At 44.8% G+C, this 14,299-nt stretch overlaps 1 protein-coding gene across 3 annotated transcripts in view; it reads left to right on the top strand.

Moving 5' to 3' along the window:
• The window catches only part of LOC111254293 (uncharacterized), a 46,176-nt gene extending 31,903 nt beyond the window's left edge, over window positions 1–14,273 (top strand). For all 3 annotated transcript variants that reach the window (XM_086975692.1, XM_022814990.2, XM_086975693.1), the window contains one exon: window positions 12,424–14,273. In XM_086975692.1, coding sequence (XP_086831818.1) covers window positions 12,629–13,690 — 1,062 coding nt within the window. In that variant the 5' untranslated portion in view covers window positions 12,424–12,628 and the 3' untranslated portion in view covers window positions 13,691–14,273. The remainder of the gene's footprint in view (window positions 1–12,423) is intronic.
• The last annotated feature ends 26 nt before the right edge of the window (window positions 14,274–14,299 follow it).

The following is a 14,299-nucleotide window of genomic DNA, read 5'->3' as shown; positions in this document are numbered from 1 at the left end:
ATTTATATACCCGGTCGGTTTTTGTCAAAAACAGGACGAACTTGAAAAGCGGATAAAATGCCTATGGAGACGGAGGGGCTCGGGAGGGCCAGAGCCATACACACCTACCATGGTCATTTCCAGGTTCCAGCCTCATTTGGAAGTCAGTGGCAAAGAATGAAAGCAACCATAGAAGCACGTGCTGGTGGTAGCGGTGGACGTTATTTTTTGGGGGTTGTAGTGTCAACTTAACGGAAGCCTGAGCAGGGGCAGCACGACCAGGCGCAGTAGCTGCATGGCCTCGAGCGGACAGCGGACGAACGACTAGTGCAAAACGTCGAAACAGTCTACATTCACTGCTTTCGTTGCTCGCCACTGCATGGTTGCCCGCGTTGTCGCTCGTCTACTCAACGACTAGCGGAGGCAGCGGCAGCAATAAGTTTGGGAACGAAATGGAGTAGTTAGACGAGACGGAATTCAATGTTAGAGCGGTCAGAGAAGCTAGAAAGCGAAGCACCGGGTAGGTGGTGGGGAATTTGAACGTAATGGCAGCCGTCCCTACACCCTCACCTCCGGCGTACGAGAAAATCCTTCCTTGTCTCCCGCTTGCGTACATGTGCATAAGCGCATCGGAGGATAAGAGGCACAATGACCTCCGTCACCAGCCGTGACAGAAGGCTCACAGGGAAAATTTTAGAGAAGAGCTTGATGCGGGTTTCTACTCTCCCAGAAAAGAAGGCTATGTGGCAAATAGTTTGTTTGGAGAGGCAAAGAACAGTTAGAGAAAGATAGGGACCGCTAGATTTATGGAGCAGCCACCCGCTGCATAATCATCCCTACTGCCGCTACCGCCAGAATAAAGGGGATCCCCACCTCGTCGCGGCCCGAGCGAAACATAATTCCATTGACTGATCGCCCGTCAGTCGTTTTGTTTTTTAGCTTAGATCGCATGTAAGTTTTCACTCTCCTTTTTAGCTTTCGCACGGCAACATCTTCTTCCCAGTACTGTGCATAAGTGGGTCAAGCAAGAACCAAGCTCGGGACTGATCTAGGGTCGTTTTCCATATCATAGTACATCACTGTCATCAGCATCCTGATCGTCATCGCTGTCCTGCTCGAGAGAAGAATGGTCAGGAGTGGCCAAAGGAAACAGGTCGATGATGGTCGTAAATGAGCGCCTTCACCTAGGCCTCCATTGACACTCTACACGGCACCGTAGTACTCGACACACGAATGCTGACCTCTACAATTGCGGGCCAATCGTTTTCTATTGTAGAAAAAAAATATTCACGCCTTTATACGTATGAAATTCCATGAATCCATATATATATATATATATTATGATCCTTCTTTTAGAAGATTTATAATTCCTGTTAAGCCTTATTTCCAGATGTTTGCCATGCTATGTGGACGTTTACTATGTGAAGTTACCGCTGAAGTTCATACCTTGCACTGTTTATGATTCTAAGTTAGTACTTGCTGTATCAATAGTTGAAATGCAGAAGGTGCACCCCACGGCTGCTCCAACCAGCCGTAGTAAGCATGAGACGCACTTTAGGTTATGCAGGCCACAGAACAATTAGTAGGCCCCATATCAAGCGCTTTTAATACTATTTTGTTATTGTATCTTTCAGGATTGTGCTCATTTGCACAAAAGGTTAATATAGAAACTATAGTGCAATCAGACAACCGTTACCTCTATGGCAAGCTCAAGTTAAGCTCAATCGACGATAACAGTAGATCCGATAAGGATCTTACGTCCCGATCGTTCGACCTGTGGCGTGTGCAGTCGCACAATTTTATTTCAAATAAATACGTTGTTATTATTTGACCTTGGCTTGAGGTACAGTAAAAGTGAGTCACCAGTTTTACAAATGGCGACTTCCTCACGAGAGATTGCTATGAACGACATGTAAGGGTACAAGGACTTGTATAGAATTTCAGTGTTGCCGTGATATCGGCTCGATATCAAAAACGACCGCGATTTTGGCAAATGTAAATAGTCCAAGCGGCATTAGCCACGACAGACTCAGTAACGTACACAATACTGTGGTTTATAACGAACAGCTATTTTGTGATGCGACACAAGCTCTATCGCAAGTTCATATATCGAACGTAGTCACTCTGAGTATGTGTATATCTATATATCGCTGTTTGTCCGAACCACTGTGTTCAATATATTTGTACCTGCTGTCTGCTCTCTAGTCGCCCCGCAACGTAAACCGCCTATAACTAGCAGCATCGATAGTAGTACGGAGGCAATTCTCGCTCACTTACTCACAGAGTTCGTTTTTCCGTCGCTTGCTTTTTTCCCTATTTTCAATTTCCGTTCCTGCGTGACGGCCCGTTAGTTGCCGGACCGTTTTCTTGAGTGACTGCGCATCATCATAGATAGCTTTGGAGAAGTGCCAGAACAACACCTCCATTCAGTCCATCCGAATCCACCGAAAATGAGCCAACAAAGCCTGTACTGTATGTTAGCCTATCTGCCCGTTCAGCAGGCCGCACCTTTCTTAGTTTTCTTTCCCTCGCCTGGGAGAACGACGTGGGAATACTCGTTCGTTTGCCTGCTTCCCGCTGTCTGTTATATCGCTCTGTTGATTTTGTCACAAATCCAAGTAGTCGAGCAGCGCCATTCCGACAGCCGGCTACTGAGAAGCACTTCCTTAGAATAACGAAACGAAAGAAGGGTCAAATACCTCTGTTGCTGCCATTATTGCCGGTACTATCAACTTCTCACGAAGAAGGAGGTCGTCGTACCTATTGTTGTAGGTACCATGTCTGGGGACCGCTGTTCCGACTAGAAGCGGCGCAAAGAAAGCGCGATAGATAGTAGCAGTAGTCGCTTCTGGGTAGAAGAGGCCGTGCAGTGAATCATCGTCGTACTCGCGGTCGTGCCATTCCAAGAAACGCAACCCTCAAAATGGCTGCAGGTGTGAGTCAGCCGATTTAGATTTAGAGCAGATAAGTTCCGATTTCTTTTGCGCTAGCTCCCAACAGACCATCGACAATATCAGACAGATTTAATTCAGCAACTATTACCGCTGTATTGAGTCCAAACGGAACCGAGACAACAATAAGCATCGTTGTGAATATATATATGTCCTACGCACCTTTGAGCCAGCAATAAATTGTCATCGTTCGCTTTAAATAAGTAGACAAATTAAATAAATATAAGTAGATGAAGTTTGATACGGCAGAGGCGTTGCTCACAGGTGTGATTTTGATGTAAGGCCAAGACCGACCACAGACCATTCGCAGGCGTGTACTTATTAAATTATAAGCAATGTCAGAAAAAGTAAAGTGATCTTTGGCCCCTTGAATTTAATCACTGTATACTCTGTTCTAAATATTTCCGGAAGGTGCTTGATAACCTGTAGTAACATAAACTGTTGATTCCTTTAGTCCATACTATTGCCGGATGTTGTTTTGTATGAGGACATCGAACAGTAACATATCGTAACCAATATTTTTGAAGTGGAATCTGCCCCCACGCCCCACCCCACCATGCTGAGCTTGTGGTTTTGTCTGAAAGGAGTACTACAAATACCCCGATAAAAAATAGAGCCCATTCATGCCGGCACTCGCAGAGTGCCACGAATAGATGTACAAATTGAAAGAGGCAATAAAAGCTGGCTACGATAATTCCCATTAACACAATATTGGAAATAAAAATATCAATGCTATTTTTATCTTTGGAGGTAATACTGTATTAGATAGAAGAGAGAAGATGACTCATGGCGTAGCACATCGTAAAGCTGAATGCAAGAAGCATAACAAAAAAGGTTGTTGAAGATAAACTGGCGTCGAAAGCTCTTACCTATCAGCTTCTATTATAGCCTTATTCAGGACGCCTATCACGTATTAATTATTTTTACCGGATTATGATGATGTGACCAATCGATCCTACGATACGGCTATACGCACCACAATTTTGTCATGTCTGTGAATTTTAAATAATCGTGACATTGTTTTATCGCGTGGTATCGTGCGATTTCGGTGTACGCGCTTCTGTTCGATTAGGAAAAATAGCAAGAAGAAGGAATGATTCCACTGGGACCTAAGAGGGCTTTTTTCTGCAATATATCTCCTTCATTTTCGTCTTACACTGTGACCCGGCTTCCTACTTCTCGTTTTTTCGTTGCACTGCCCCGTTTTTGTGCTTCGAACGTTACGTACTAACGAGCTTATGCTCCGCGTAGTTTTGATATTGTAGTAGTATAGTATTAATGGTTAGGGTGCAAGCATCTGGTGCAGACTCTACTCCTATTCCGGTAAATGGCTTTGTGACATAGGCAGCATAGCTACACCGACTAGCCGTTGCTGCTGCTCCCAAAGCGGCCAGGGGCTCTTCTTTTTCTGAGATGTTCCATCATTCGAAAAAATAGGAATAAGTATAACCTGTCGCAGCAAAGCGCAGAGAAAATTAAATCAGCCGCTACAGCTTTCCGTTCTTCCGTCGTTCATTTTTCCTATCCCTTAGCGAGCACTCGTGGATCTTCTTCAGAGATGGCTAGAGCGGAGTAAGCCTCAGAAATGCTTCGTGAAATTATAAATGTCTGTGGGCTGCTTCGTCGATGAAGTCGACAAGTAAAGCCCTGCTAGTGAGGTTACTAACCAAGCAAGAGAAGACTGAAATGGACGAGGTTGAGCGATTCGCCAAAAGAAAAGCGAGTCAGTTGAGCTCACAACTGCCTACGAACTGGCCTCGTTCACAGAAGCTCGGTAAACAGTACTCGTAAAACCCTCAAGATATTGTAGTGTCCGGATTTTGTCACAAAGATAGGTATATGTACATGTGTTTTCATGGACAGCCATGGACTCGTGGTCGCGATATGTGTCTGAGAATCTGGAGGTGCCAGTCGTGTTGCGTCGGTACAACACATTTATATACAAGCGCAACATTAACGACAACAGGCGCACCACGGACTGCAAAAGGACTTGACCGATTTTCAAAAATCCGCTGTCGATCCTTACCGCAACGAATGGAGGGCCTGACGGACAAGAAGTGGAGGATGATATGTCTAACAACAGCAGTTTCCCGAATCAGTCGAAAATCACGCTCTCATATGTACTAGTACGGGTTCCTATCAATGCAAGTACTATGTGTGTTGCAACAATATACGAATTGGCAACGTTACTTAGGATTTTCTTACTTTGACGTTGCTAGTTCTCTAGAAATTACGAAGGTTTATCTAAAATATTGCTGCTTTCCTGCTTATTACCCACAATAATTATATTAATTAATAATAGGTAATTATAATACTACCTACAACAGCGCGTCACTGTGCTTACACCATCCAACGCTACAGCAAGGATTTATAATAATAATAATAGCGTGTTCCTTACGGGCTTCGACAAGCCCTTCAACATTTTGTACCATTCTTTATTGTTTCTGAATTCTGCAGCCTTAAAAAATGCTTCCGTCTCTTAGAGTCTTCGTCAACGAAATTCAGTGACTTCGTTAATTCATAGTTCGTTATTTGTAGTGTCCACGTCCGACCAAGCCATCATTCGCATAAGCAAAACGCATTTGCCTATTTCAAGTTTAAACGTTGCCGATCGGCTCGCCTCGTCTCGAAGATCTGTGATCGGATACCCTTCTCGAATCAGCGTATAGAAGCATATATTGACTTTAGGCTTCGTATATTCTTTATTTAAAGGAAAGTTTACCGTCTTCGAGGCTTTGTATTACGACTGGCAGTTAGACAGGAGTGCAATTGAATGGAAAGCAGTTATAGTTCTAGTTGAATTATTTAGCTACGGCAAAACTCTCAATTTTCCTATTAAGGCAAAGATTTCAATGCACTTGATTATAGTAAATGAAGGCTGCGAAATACGATCGCAGAAGTTAAGAATCACACCCTTTAGAAAAGTTTGGCAGGACAAAAAAATCCAGTTATTTTTACGAGTATATTAATTAGAGGCCTATAAGGCCTTTGTCGTAGAAAATTAACACTGAAATGAGTCGGTGGCTTCTAGTATGCCCACCTGTCTTTACTATTGAGATGCTTTATCATGGGAGAACTACTACAGAACAGCAGTGGAAAGATCAAATAAGCAAAAAAGAAAAGGCGAAAAATCATCTCCTTTCAGCCAGTACTGAAACGTCTCTTACGACTGTTACGTCAGTACATTTACAGCTGACACGTTGTGCCATAATTCCGATTATCTGCTTAATTATACCACTGAGATATATAAAGGCCTAGGAGGACGGACTGTCAAACGGATGGCTACGAGTACCGAATCAAATGGACGCTTATGACGAACAGAGACGGCCATTAGATGAAGTTCCCGCAAGCGGAATCCACAACGGTCCTCTCGAAGTAGAAACACGTCTAGGAAGTGAGCTCTAAGACTTCGTTTACTACACGTAGCAAGTATGCAAGCTTCTTTTGACAATTCATTCAGTGGCTCAGCAGAGATCCAGGACAGCAATGCTAGCAAAACGTCCTCAGCTTTCAGTGGATTCAGTGGTTTCCTGTTGCTTTTTTTTCCTGCTTCTCATAGAATCGCCATCTATCATGAATGCCCTTATCTTGGTGTTCAAGGTGCCTTATCTTATTTTATTGCTTGTTTCCTCTCACCATGACCTTGCTTATCCGTTCCCACGTTCGGTCTGACCTTAGCTTATGTTTTGTAGCGAAAGCAGCGTAAGAGATCATTATTGCGAAATCCGCCTTTCTCCGTACGCAGCAATATATGTATGTCCATACGGTAAGCGTGTACGCAGCCACAGGAATGAGCTTAGGGCTACACCCTACAGCAGTATATACGGGTAGGGGTCCTATCGCCTACTGTAATATATTTTACGTGATGACAACACACAGATATCACTGGCTCTGACGTTCTTGCCTCTTGAGAAGGGAAAACTGTGGATGAGCAAAGGGTAGGTAACGCTGCTATGGCTTCAATGCAAACATGCGGCTGACTACCTGCTATGCAGTACACTACGTGGTGCACACGCAATAATCGAAGAAGCCCAACGATGGACAAGCAGCACGCGAAAATGGGCGCACAAGCATAAAGATGAATAATGCCACGTTACACTAATGATCCACGCACATACAAACATACGTTACCTCATGCGTCACAACACAGATTGCAACATAACACATAAATACCTATATGTGCGTATTCCGTTAGGCTGCAGGCAAGCAGGCAATATTGTGCCCCCCCGTTTTGTTACTGGAGCTTCGACGACTTAGAGCATGCCGGCGACGTATCAGGGCCCCCTTGAAGACTGACGAGGCAAATGGGGTTCGTTCTCTGGCCAGCTGATGAACATGGGGGAATGCAGGGCTTTGGACAAACGAATTAGCGAATGAACAAACGGCGAAACAGAGACTGTGGCTGTTGTTGTTATTAGTCGTCTTCTATTTCCAGTTAGGTGACAGCCATCGTTCTTGCTGCTATTGGCACTACCTGCCGCGAGCTACTCTCTTATAGGCCTTTTTCGTTCCTTCCTACGCATTTCTATACCAGGACGCGGAGGGATTTGGGGGTGACATGGCCGTACACGGCAACGCTAAACTGGAAAAAGCCGTACCTGCAAACATGTTGCAGTCAGGTATGCTATTCGTATAGGGGTGTATATATTAAGCACGAGTGATCAGGTGAAACAGGGCCAACAGGTTTGGTTTGAGGCAGTGAGCTCAATTGTGCTTTACTAGATTGCTAGACGGTTGTTTCCCTAGCGCACCTTCATTTGGCACTCGTAAGGTTAACCGCTCACGGTTTGACCTCTTACGCTCTAATGTATGTATTTGTACTAGAGCATTTCCGGCTTACGCTTTACTGCCTCTACTACCTCGGATGCTGCTATGACTACTGCATGGCCGGTATCTATCGCGCATTACAAATAGTACCAATGGCCATAAAAAGTTTTTTGGCGTGCGACTGAACTGTATACCGGCTTCCTGTATGTAATGCCAATCTGCAGTGCATAGCCGCTGTTGTATTGTGAGGTACGAGAGTAGCTTTCTTTCTCCTTTTGCCTGCCTTTTTGACTTACCGCGTCGTGCATAACCCTTTTTCTTATGAGCCAAGTTTTGGCTTAATCTAGCGAGAGTTAAGCGGAATTGCCGCTGTTTAAGCACCCTGGTCCGTTTCCCTCTAGCAGGCGGATTTTATTCAGATAAGGCCACCTACAAGAAAATGCACATCAGTCTTGTTCCCCTCTGCCCACTCAAGGTCATAGAACTCGTAACAATTTGGTAATTTGGTTAGAGAGACGTATGCGCTGCATAATCTAGAATCACGTATTGTACATACAAATTACTAGCTGTTGATAGACAATGCTGCAGGTCTTTATATACATAAACGTATACAGTTTTTTTTGTATTTTCATATAAGGCTGCCAAATGCACTGAAGACGAGAGCCTGTTGTTTTTGTTGGGAATGGGGTAACTAACCGTACTGCCATCCTAAAACAGAGGATGCGGATGGAAATTAATTTTGATCAAATTGTCAATAAATTTAAATTTATATACGCACTTGAAATATACATTTATAACACGCTAAGCACACTAGGGTTTACATGATATCATACGGTATACGTTTGCGAGATTCATGAGTCGGGTTAAAACTAATGTCATCGAAATATTTATGAAATAGTCCACCTATGGTTCATGTTGTTGTGTACCAGTTATGGCATTATACATTATACACCATGATACACTACCACCGTTTGTCCTGTTAACGAGCCAGACTGGCTATCGATTGAATTTGCGGGCGGCGAGAATTGTGATCTATTCACAAATTTTGATACATATCACAAGGTTGCCTTCACTTCGTACAAAGACAATGCTCATCGGTTTCCTGAAACTCTGTTTTTTTTTTTTTTTTTTTTTGTTAAACAAGATGATGAAGGCCGGGCACTGAATATTGCGTCACTGTTAAACTGGCGAAGTCCTTCCTAAGTCTTGTCTGTCATGGCCTCCCCGTTCGACAGAATTCGTGATTGAACTTTCGAAGCCATTTTAGGCTTTCCATTTCAGGCTTTTTGTAGTGGTAGAGTTTCTAATAGGTTGAAATGGCGACGGAGGTTTTCAGTGGATAGTGGCATCGCCGCCAGGAGGTAGACACGCCTGTTACGGATTGTTCGATGCGATTCCAAGCCTTTGTTCGGTTCAAATGCTCAAAACCCTCAATTGTGAGATCATCTCGAGCGACGGGCGCAACGATGAAATCGAAAAGTTGCAAAACGGCTAAGAGGAATGATCGATGAGAGGAATGATCTAAGTACTGAGGACGAAGCTATTAAGTCATTTTTGCATCTTTGTGTTATGTGCTGAAAAAAACTTTTGCCGTTATACAGTATCAGCAACTTTAGGTAGGTGAATCGATCAAGATATGTTAGCGGTCGCTCTCAAGAATATAGTGTGTCACGAGCCACACCCTTTCACCTCCTTTGAACCTCATTGCCCCAATTTTAGTCAGATTGACGATTAGTTTCGATTTCAAGAAGCGGAATGTAACCTGGGGGTTCGCTGTACGTGGAAGCGACTGTTTCGTGAATGACTAAATCATCTGCATAGAGAAGAGTCTTTACCATATTTCTAGGGCTACGTATCATGCCCAGAAGGCATTTAAGCAAAATTGAAAAGAAGACAGGGCTTAAGCTATCGTCCTGGGCCACATGTGTAGTCTGGAAGAACACTAACATGTCCGAAACCCATCATCGATTGTAATCCTGTTCTCTTGGAGTATTGCTGCTATTAAATTAAGCACATTCACGGAAATTCCAACATTAGAGAGGGACCTTAAGGCTAGGTATCTTGATATAGAGTCAAAGGCGGTTTTGAAGTCCATATATACTGTGTGGGTTTACTTCCGATGGCTGCTTAAGGGTCATTTGATATCAGAAAGAAAGACCTCCCATATCGTTTCGATCGAATGCTGTTTCCGAAATTCGTATTATTTTTTTCGTACCGCACTCATAACCGTAGTCTTCTAGTCAGTAAATACGAAAGAGGTTTGTAAGAAACACTCCTTCGTGATCCTGCGCCGTGACGTCTGTCGGCTTTTGGGACAAAGAGAAGCGGTACATCCAGCCAATGAAGCGAAAATGGTACGAGACGAAGATATTTATAGAAGAAAGCCGTTCAGAACGGCGCTAGCCCTATGGCGGCCTTGAGGTGTTCATTCCAGATCCTGTTTGGTCCCGTTGTCTTCCTTCAGGATAAACTTTCGAGCACCTGAGTTACCTTCAGGATACAGAACTCTTGGCCTAATCTTTTATGTGTGCCCGTTGTAGATACGTCCCACGTCGCGGTGATCTGTGTGGGGGACAGTGTTACTACAGAAGAATATCCCACTAAAACGATCGGTAAGCACTAATGAAGCAATGGGGTACGATGTAGGCCTGCGGGGACCAAGCCATTTATATGACTGATGCTCGGCCTATCTTATGGGAATCGCGTCGTGCTGTTCTCGGTATTTCTTGCGTTGGGTGGCATATATTTCACGATAGAGCATGGCGACCATTGCGGCCAGTGACTTCGATCGTAGTACTGCCAGTAGCCTAAAGACATCTCGGTACGGTAGGTAAGGTGGCAATTATAATCAAATAAAGGCCGATATGTGCCGAGCGGACTGGATAAACCGAAGCTTGCACAATGTCGACGAGATAACGCGAATAGAGCTCGACATCAATCGCATCTGGTACTGGGAAGATTCATAAGCCCGCTCTAAGAGCTTCTTCAAGTCTAATTTACGCAGTAAAGGTCTAGTTCTCCAGCCAAGCAGTGGTCTGAAGGGCATATTGAAGTCTAATCCGACAAGAATGAATGACTAAAAGGCTGTCCTTTTTGACGAAGAAAGTGATTGTGTTCGGCGTACTTGAGTTTTTCTTTAGTGGCATGCATTGCAAAAATATCTGTGGCCGAGCCTCCTGCAAAATTGAAAAACGTGGCTGAATGTCTTCGTGGGGTTGATTACTCTGCAATTATACATTATCAGTGTATTTCGAAGGACTAAAGTCCGGCTTGGAATGGGCTGACCCAGGTTCGTATTGAAATATCGTGCCATGATGATGAGAGCGCTGAAAGTAAGATTCGACACGACCCGTAGGTCGCGAACAAGCTTCTCCACGAGGGTCAGAGCGCACTCCTTCTCACTGGATCGCACATACGCCTCCACAAACCGTATTCTAAAGCCACACGAAGCTATGGCATTCTTCTCTAAAACACATAGGATGGGGCCCTAATTCGATGAATTTAAAACACTCAGACTCCACCACTGAGGCATTCATAGTTGGTTTTCTTCTGCGTAAAGCAGTAGACGAAATGAACTGCCGATAAATTAGGCCGGCCGGTTGCATAGATGAGCACAAGGGTATCGACTAAATCTCATGCTTTCGGTGCACGTAGCGACAATGTAGAGGCGTTCCCGCAGTTCCACTAAACGATTCTTTAGTGTTGTTCACGACTCTGGCCTAAAAATACCTAAATTGCGCAATCGGTCCCAAGCATTGACCGCGCAATTTAGGGCTGCTGTTTTCAGCGCGACCAAAATCTGGTTCAGAAAGTTGTCAACCTTCGACGGTGGCAGGAGCTGCGCAAATACCATGCTAGGTGCCGACACATTATTAAACCGATCCAGATAATAGGAAACCCTCTTCGAAGCAGCAACGATCCTTCGATGCACCTTTTACGAGACATGCTGTTGTATTCAGGCCGGCGGATTGAACTCTCGGATTTCAATGATACAGTTAATCTTGCCTAGGCCATACAATCGTAGCGTTTTTCATGAGTCTGTGAAGACGAAGAAACAAGAAAGTAACTATTGAATGTGCTAAATAAGCTGCATTGCTAGACTGTTCCTACTTTTGATGTAAAGTACTGTTCAACTTATTACGAGGATAAATACGCATATTTGAATAAGGAAATTAGTTAAGGACCTAAGTATCTATACTAAAACGTCGCATCTGGTAGAAATGAAATGTAACACTTTCAGTACTTTTCTTCATTTTATAATTTAGCTCAACTAAGTAAATTCGTTTAATTAAATATTTAAATTCAAATTCTCTTCATCTATTACAAGCTCAGTTGATTAGAATTAGTCGTGAAATTGAAGGATGTTGGTCATATCATTCCGTCTTTCCCTAACATTTAATGCTATTAGAATACTGTTTCGGTAAATGTTACCACGAGCGGTAATAGGAAGCTATGAAACACGAAGCTACTCCGTGTATACAATAGCTCAAGGAGATCACTATAGTTACTAGGTAAGTGTATGTCTTATCTACATAATCCACTTTTTGTTTCTGACACGAAACATAGGATTTGCAAATGACAAACAATCGAATCGGAGCTTTGACCTGGCGTAGTACATATTCTTATACTAGTTGCGTTAGAACAAAACCCCAAATTCGCCTGTTTCGCGTACCACAACCTATTAATATAATATCATCCTTCTTTTTTTTGCCCCTTTTCTCCTTAGGCCGTTGCTAGTCATTGAAAACTAGTAACATAGCAGACATCTCGCCATTGGACCTGGATCCTCGACACCAGGTTAACCAACCAACGTGGTCTCAACGTGGTCCAACTCGACTCAATATAAAGATACTAGCGAGACTTAGGCAGACACACTGACTTAACGTTGACGCGAGCCTCCTCGCAGGAGAAGGAGGACTGAACTGTCAGAGATGAATTGGTACTGGGTAGCAGCAGCCGGAATGCTGCTGAGTCTGTCGGTTGGGGTGACGGCCGTGGTGCTGCAGAGATTCTATTTCCAGTATGCCCTCATAGATATCATGGCCATCATTGGTTTTATGATCTTCACGTCTACACTCGTGTCGCTCATCCTAACTCGGCTCGGATTCGCGTTCAAACGTCTGCTGGCTCGTTCACAATGGGCGGACATGCTTGGAATTATCACGTTCCGCAACAACAGTGCCTTAATGTCGCAGCGGCCGGCGGGATGCTTCCCTTGTCAACCATCGCCCACCCAGCCAGCGTTCTGTCCCGACAATTCGGGCGACATGCTGACGATCTTCGAGGACTACTCGCAATACCCTCCGCAGCCGCGGCGTTTATTCGACACGCACCGGCTAAGTCCAACCACATCGCCGGAAGGCGGCGTAGGGGTCGGTGCTGGTCTTGTCGGAGGCTCGCCACCAACAACAACGACGACGACAACAACAACAAATGCCCTGCAGCCACGGGTCTGTCTTCCAGACTCGGACGAGGCGTTGCTGTACGTGGTACGATCGAACGGGACGTTCGTGCACCTCGACACGCACATCGTCAGCGCCAACAATTGTTGCAACAGGCTCGCAACGGTAGGCCTAGGGCCAGAGGACCTCCCGCCACCGTATCATACGGTGCTCGCCGCATTCGAGCAGGAAGAGCCACCCCCGCCATACGGTGACGGCATGTCCATTACGCCCGATGAGGTTACCGGCGATGACAAGAAAGACATACCAGGGCATAATGACGACCGGACGCCAGTCATCAAGGAGCAGCACCATCAGCAGCAGCAACGACAGACGCTGACGACGGGGGAGAAGCTCGGGAACGAGGCAGGCACCGACGATCGAACAAGCTCAGGTTCAACGGAACAGCTATCGCATATACAACAGCAGCAACAGGACTCTCAACCGTTCTTCTCAAGTACCGTAGTAGTTGATGAAAATGATAGCGGTGAAATGGAGCAGCAATTGGATTTGGCAGTACAGCGAGACCAGGAAACACCGCCACATATTTAAAGACAACAGCTGCAGCGATAGGCGCTAGGTAAAGTACAAGTGGCGATGACGACGACAGGCGGCGATGAAGAGCGCCATACGCCTCCAAAAAAGGCATAGGCCAGAGGAGCGAAGCGTACACCTAAGACGGCAAACACCGTAGCAGCTGTCGAGACAAGAACAGCGACTGTCGCCAGCCTACCAACCCCCACAATTGAGTGCTATGAAAGGACGTGACATTGGTGTGAGCCTCGAATACAACGACATGAAAATAAGGGCTGTCGTGACTAAGTAATGCCAAGAAAAGCTCGGCCAGACCGAGAAGATGCAGGAAAAATATGGGAAAGCTGCTGGGTGCAAGTCTGTTCAGGGAAAGCAAATAAAAATAGAAAGAAAGGAAGGGTCAGCGTACACAGTAGCGGGAGCGGAAAGAGATGCTGACACAAGAGATACAACTACTAGGAGAGCGACAACAACGGATGAACCTTTGCCCCCCATTCGCCAGCTCCATGGAAGAGGTAATGATGATAAGAAAAAAACAGGCGATATTACGCAATTCTACGTAGAGGAAATGGACGAGGAAGACATGACTAGAAGGCCTCAGAGAGGTTAGTTTATTTAGAGTATATA

Source organism: Varroa destructor, unplaced genomic scaffold (genome assembly GCF_002443255.2).
Source record: "Varroa destructor unplaced genomic scaffold, Vdes_3.0 BEIS01000007.1, whole genome shotgun sequence".
NCBI classification, from domain to species: Eukaryota; Metazoa; Arthropoda; class Arachnida; order Mesostigmata; family Varroidae; genus Varroa; species Varroa destructor.
Note: the sequence above shows the minus strand (reverse complement) of the source record. Positions and strands in the feature narration are given on the sequence as shown.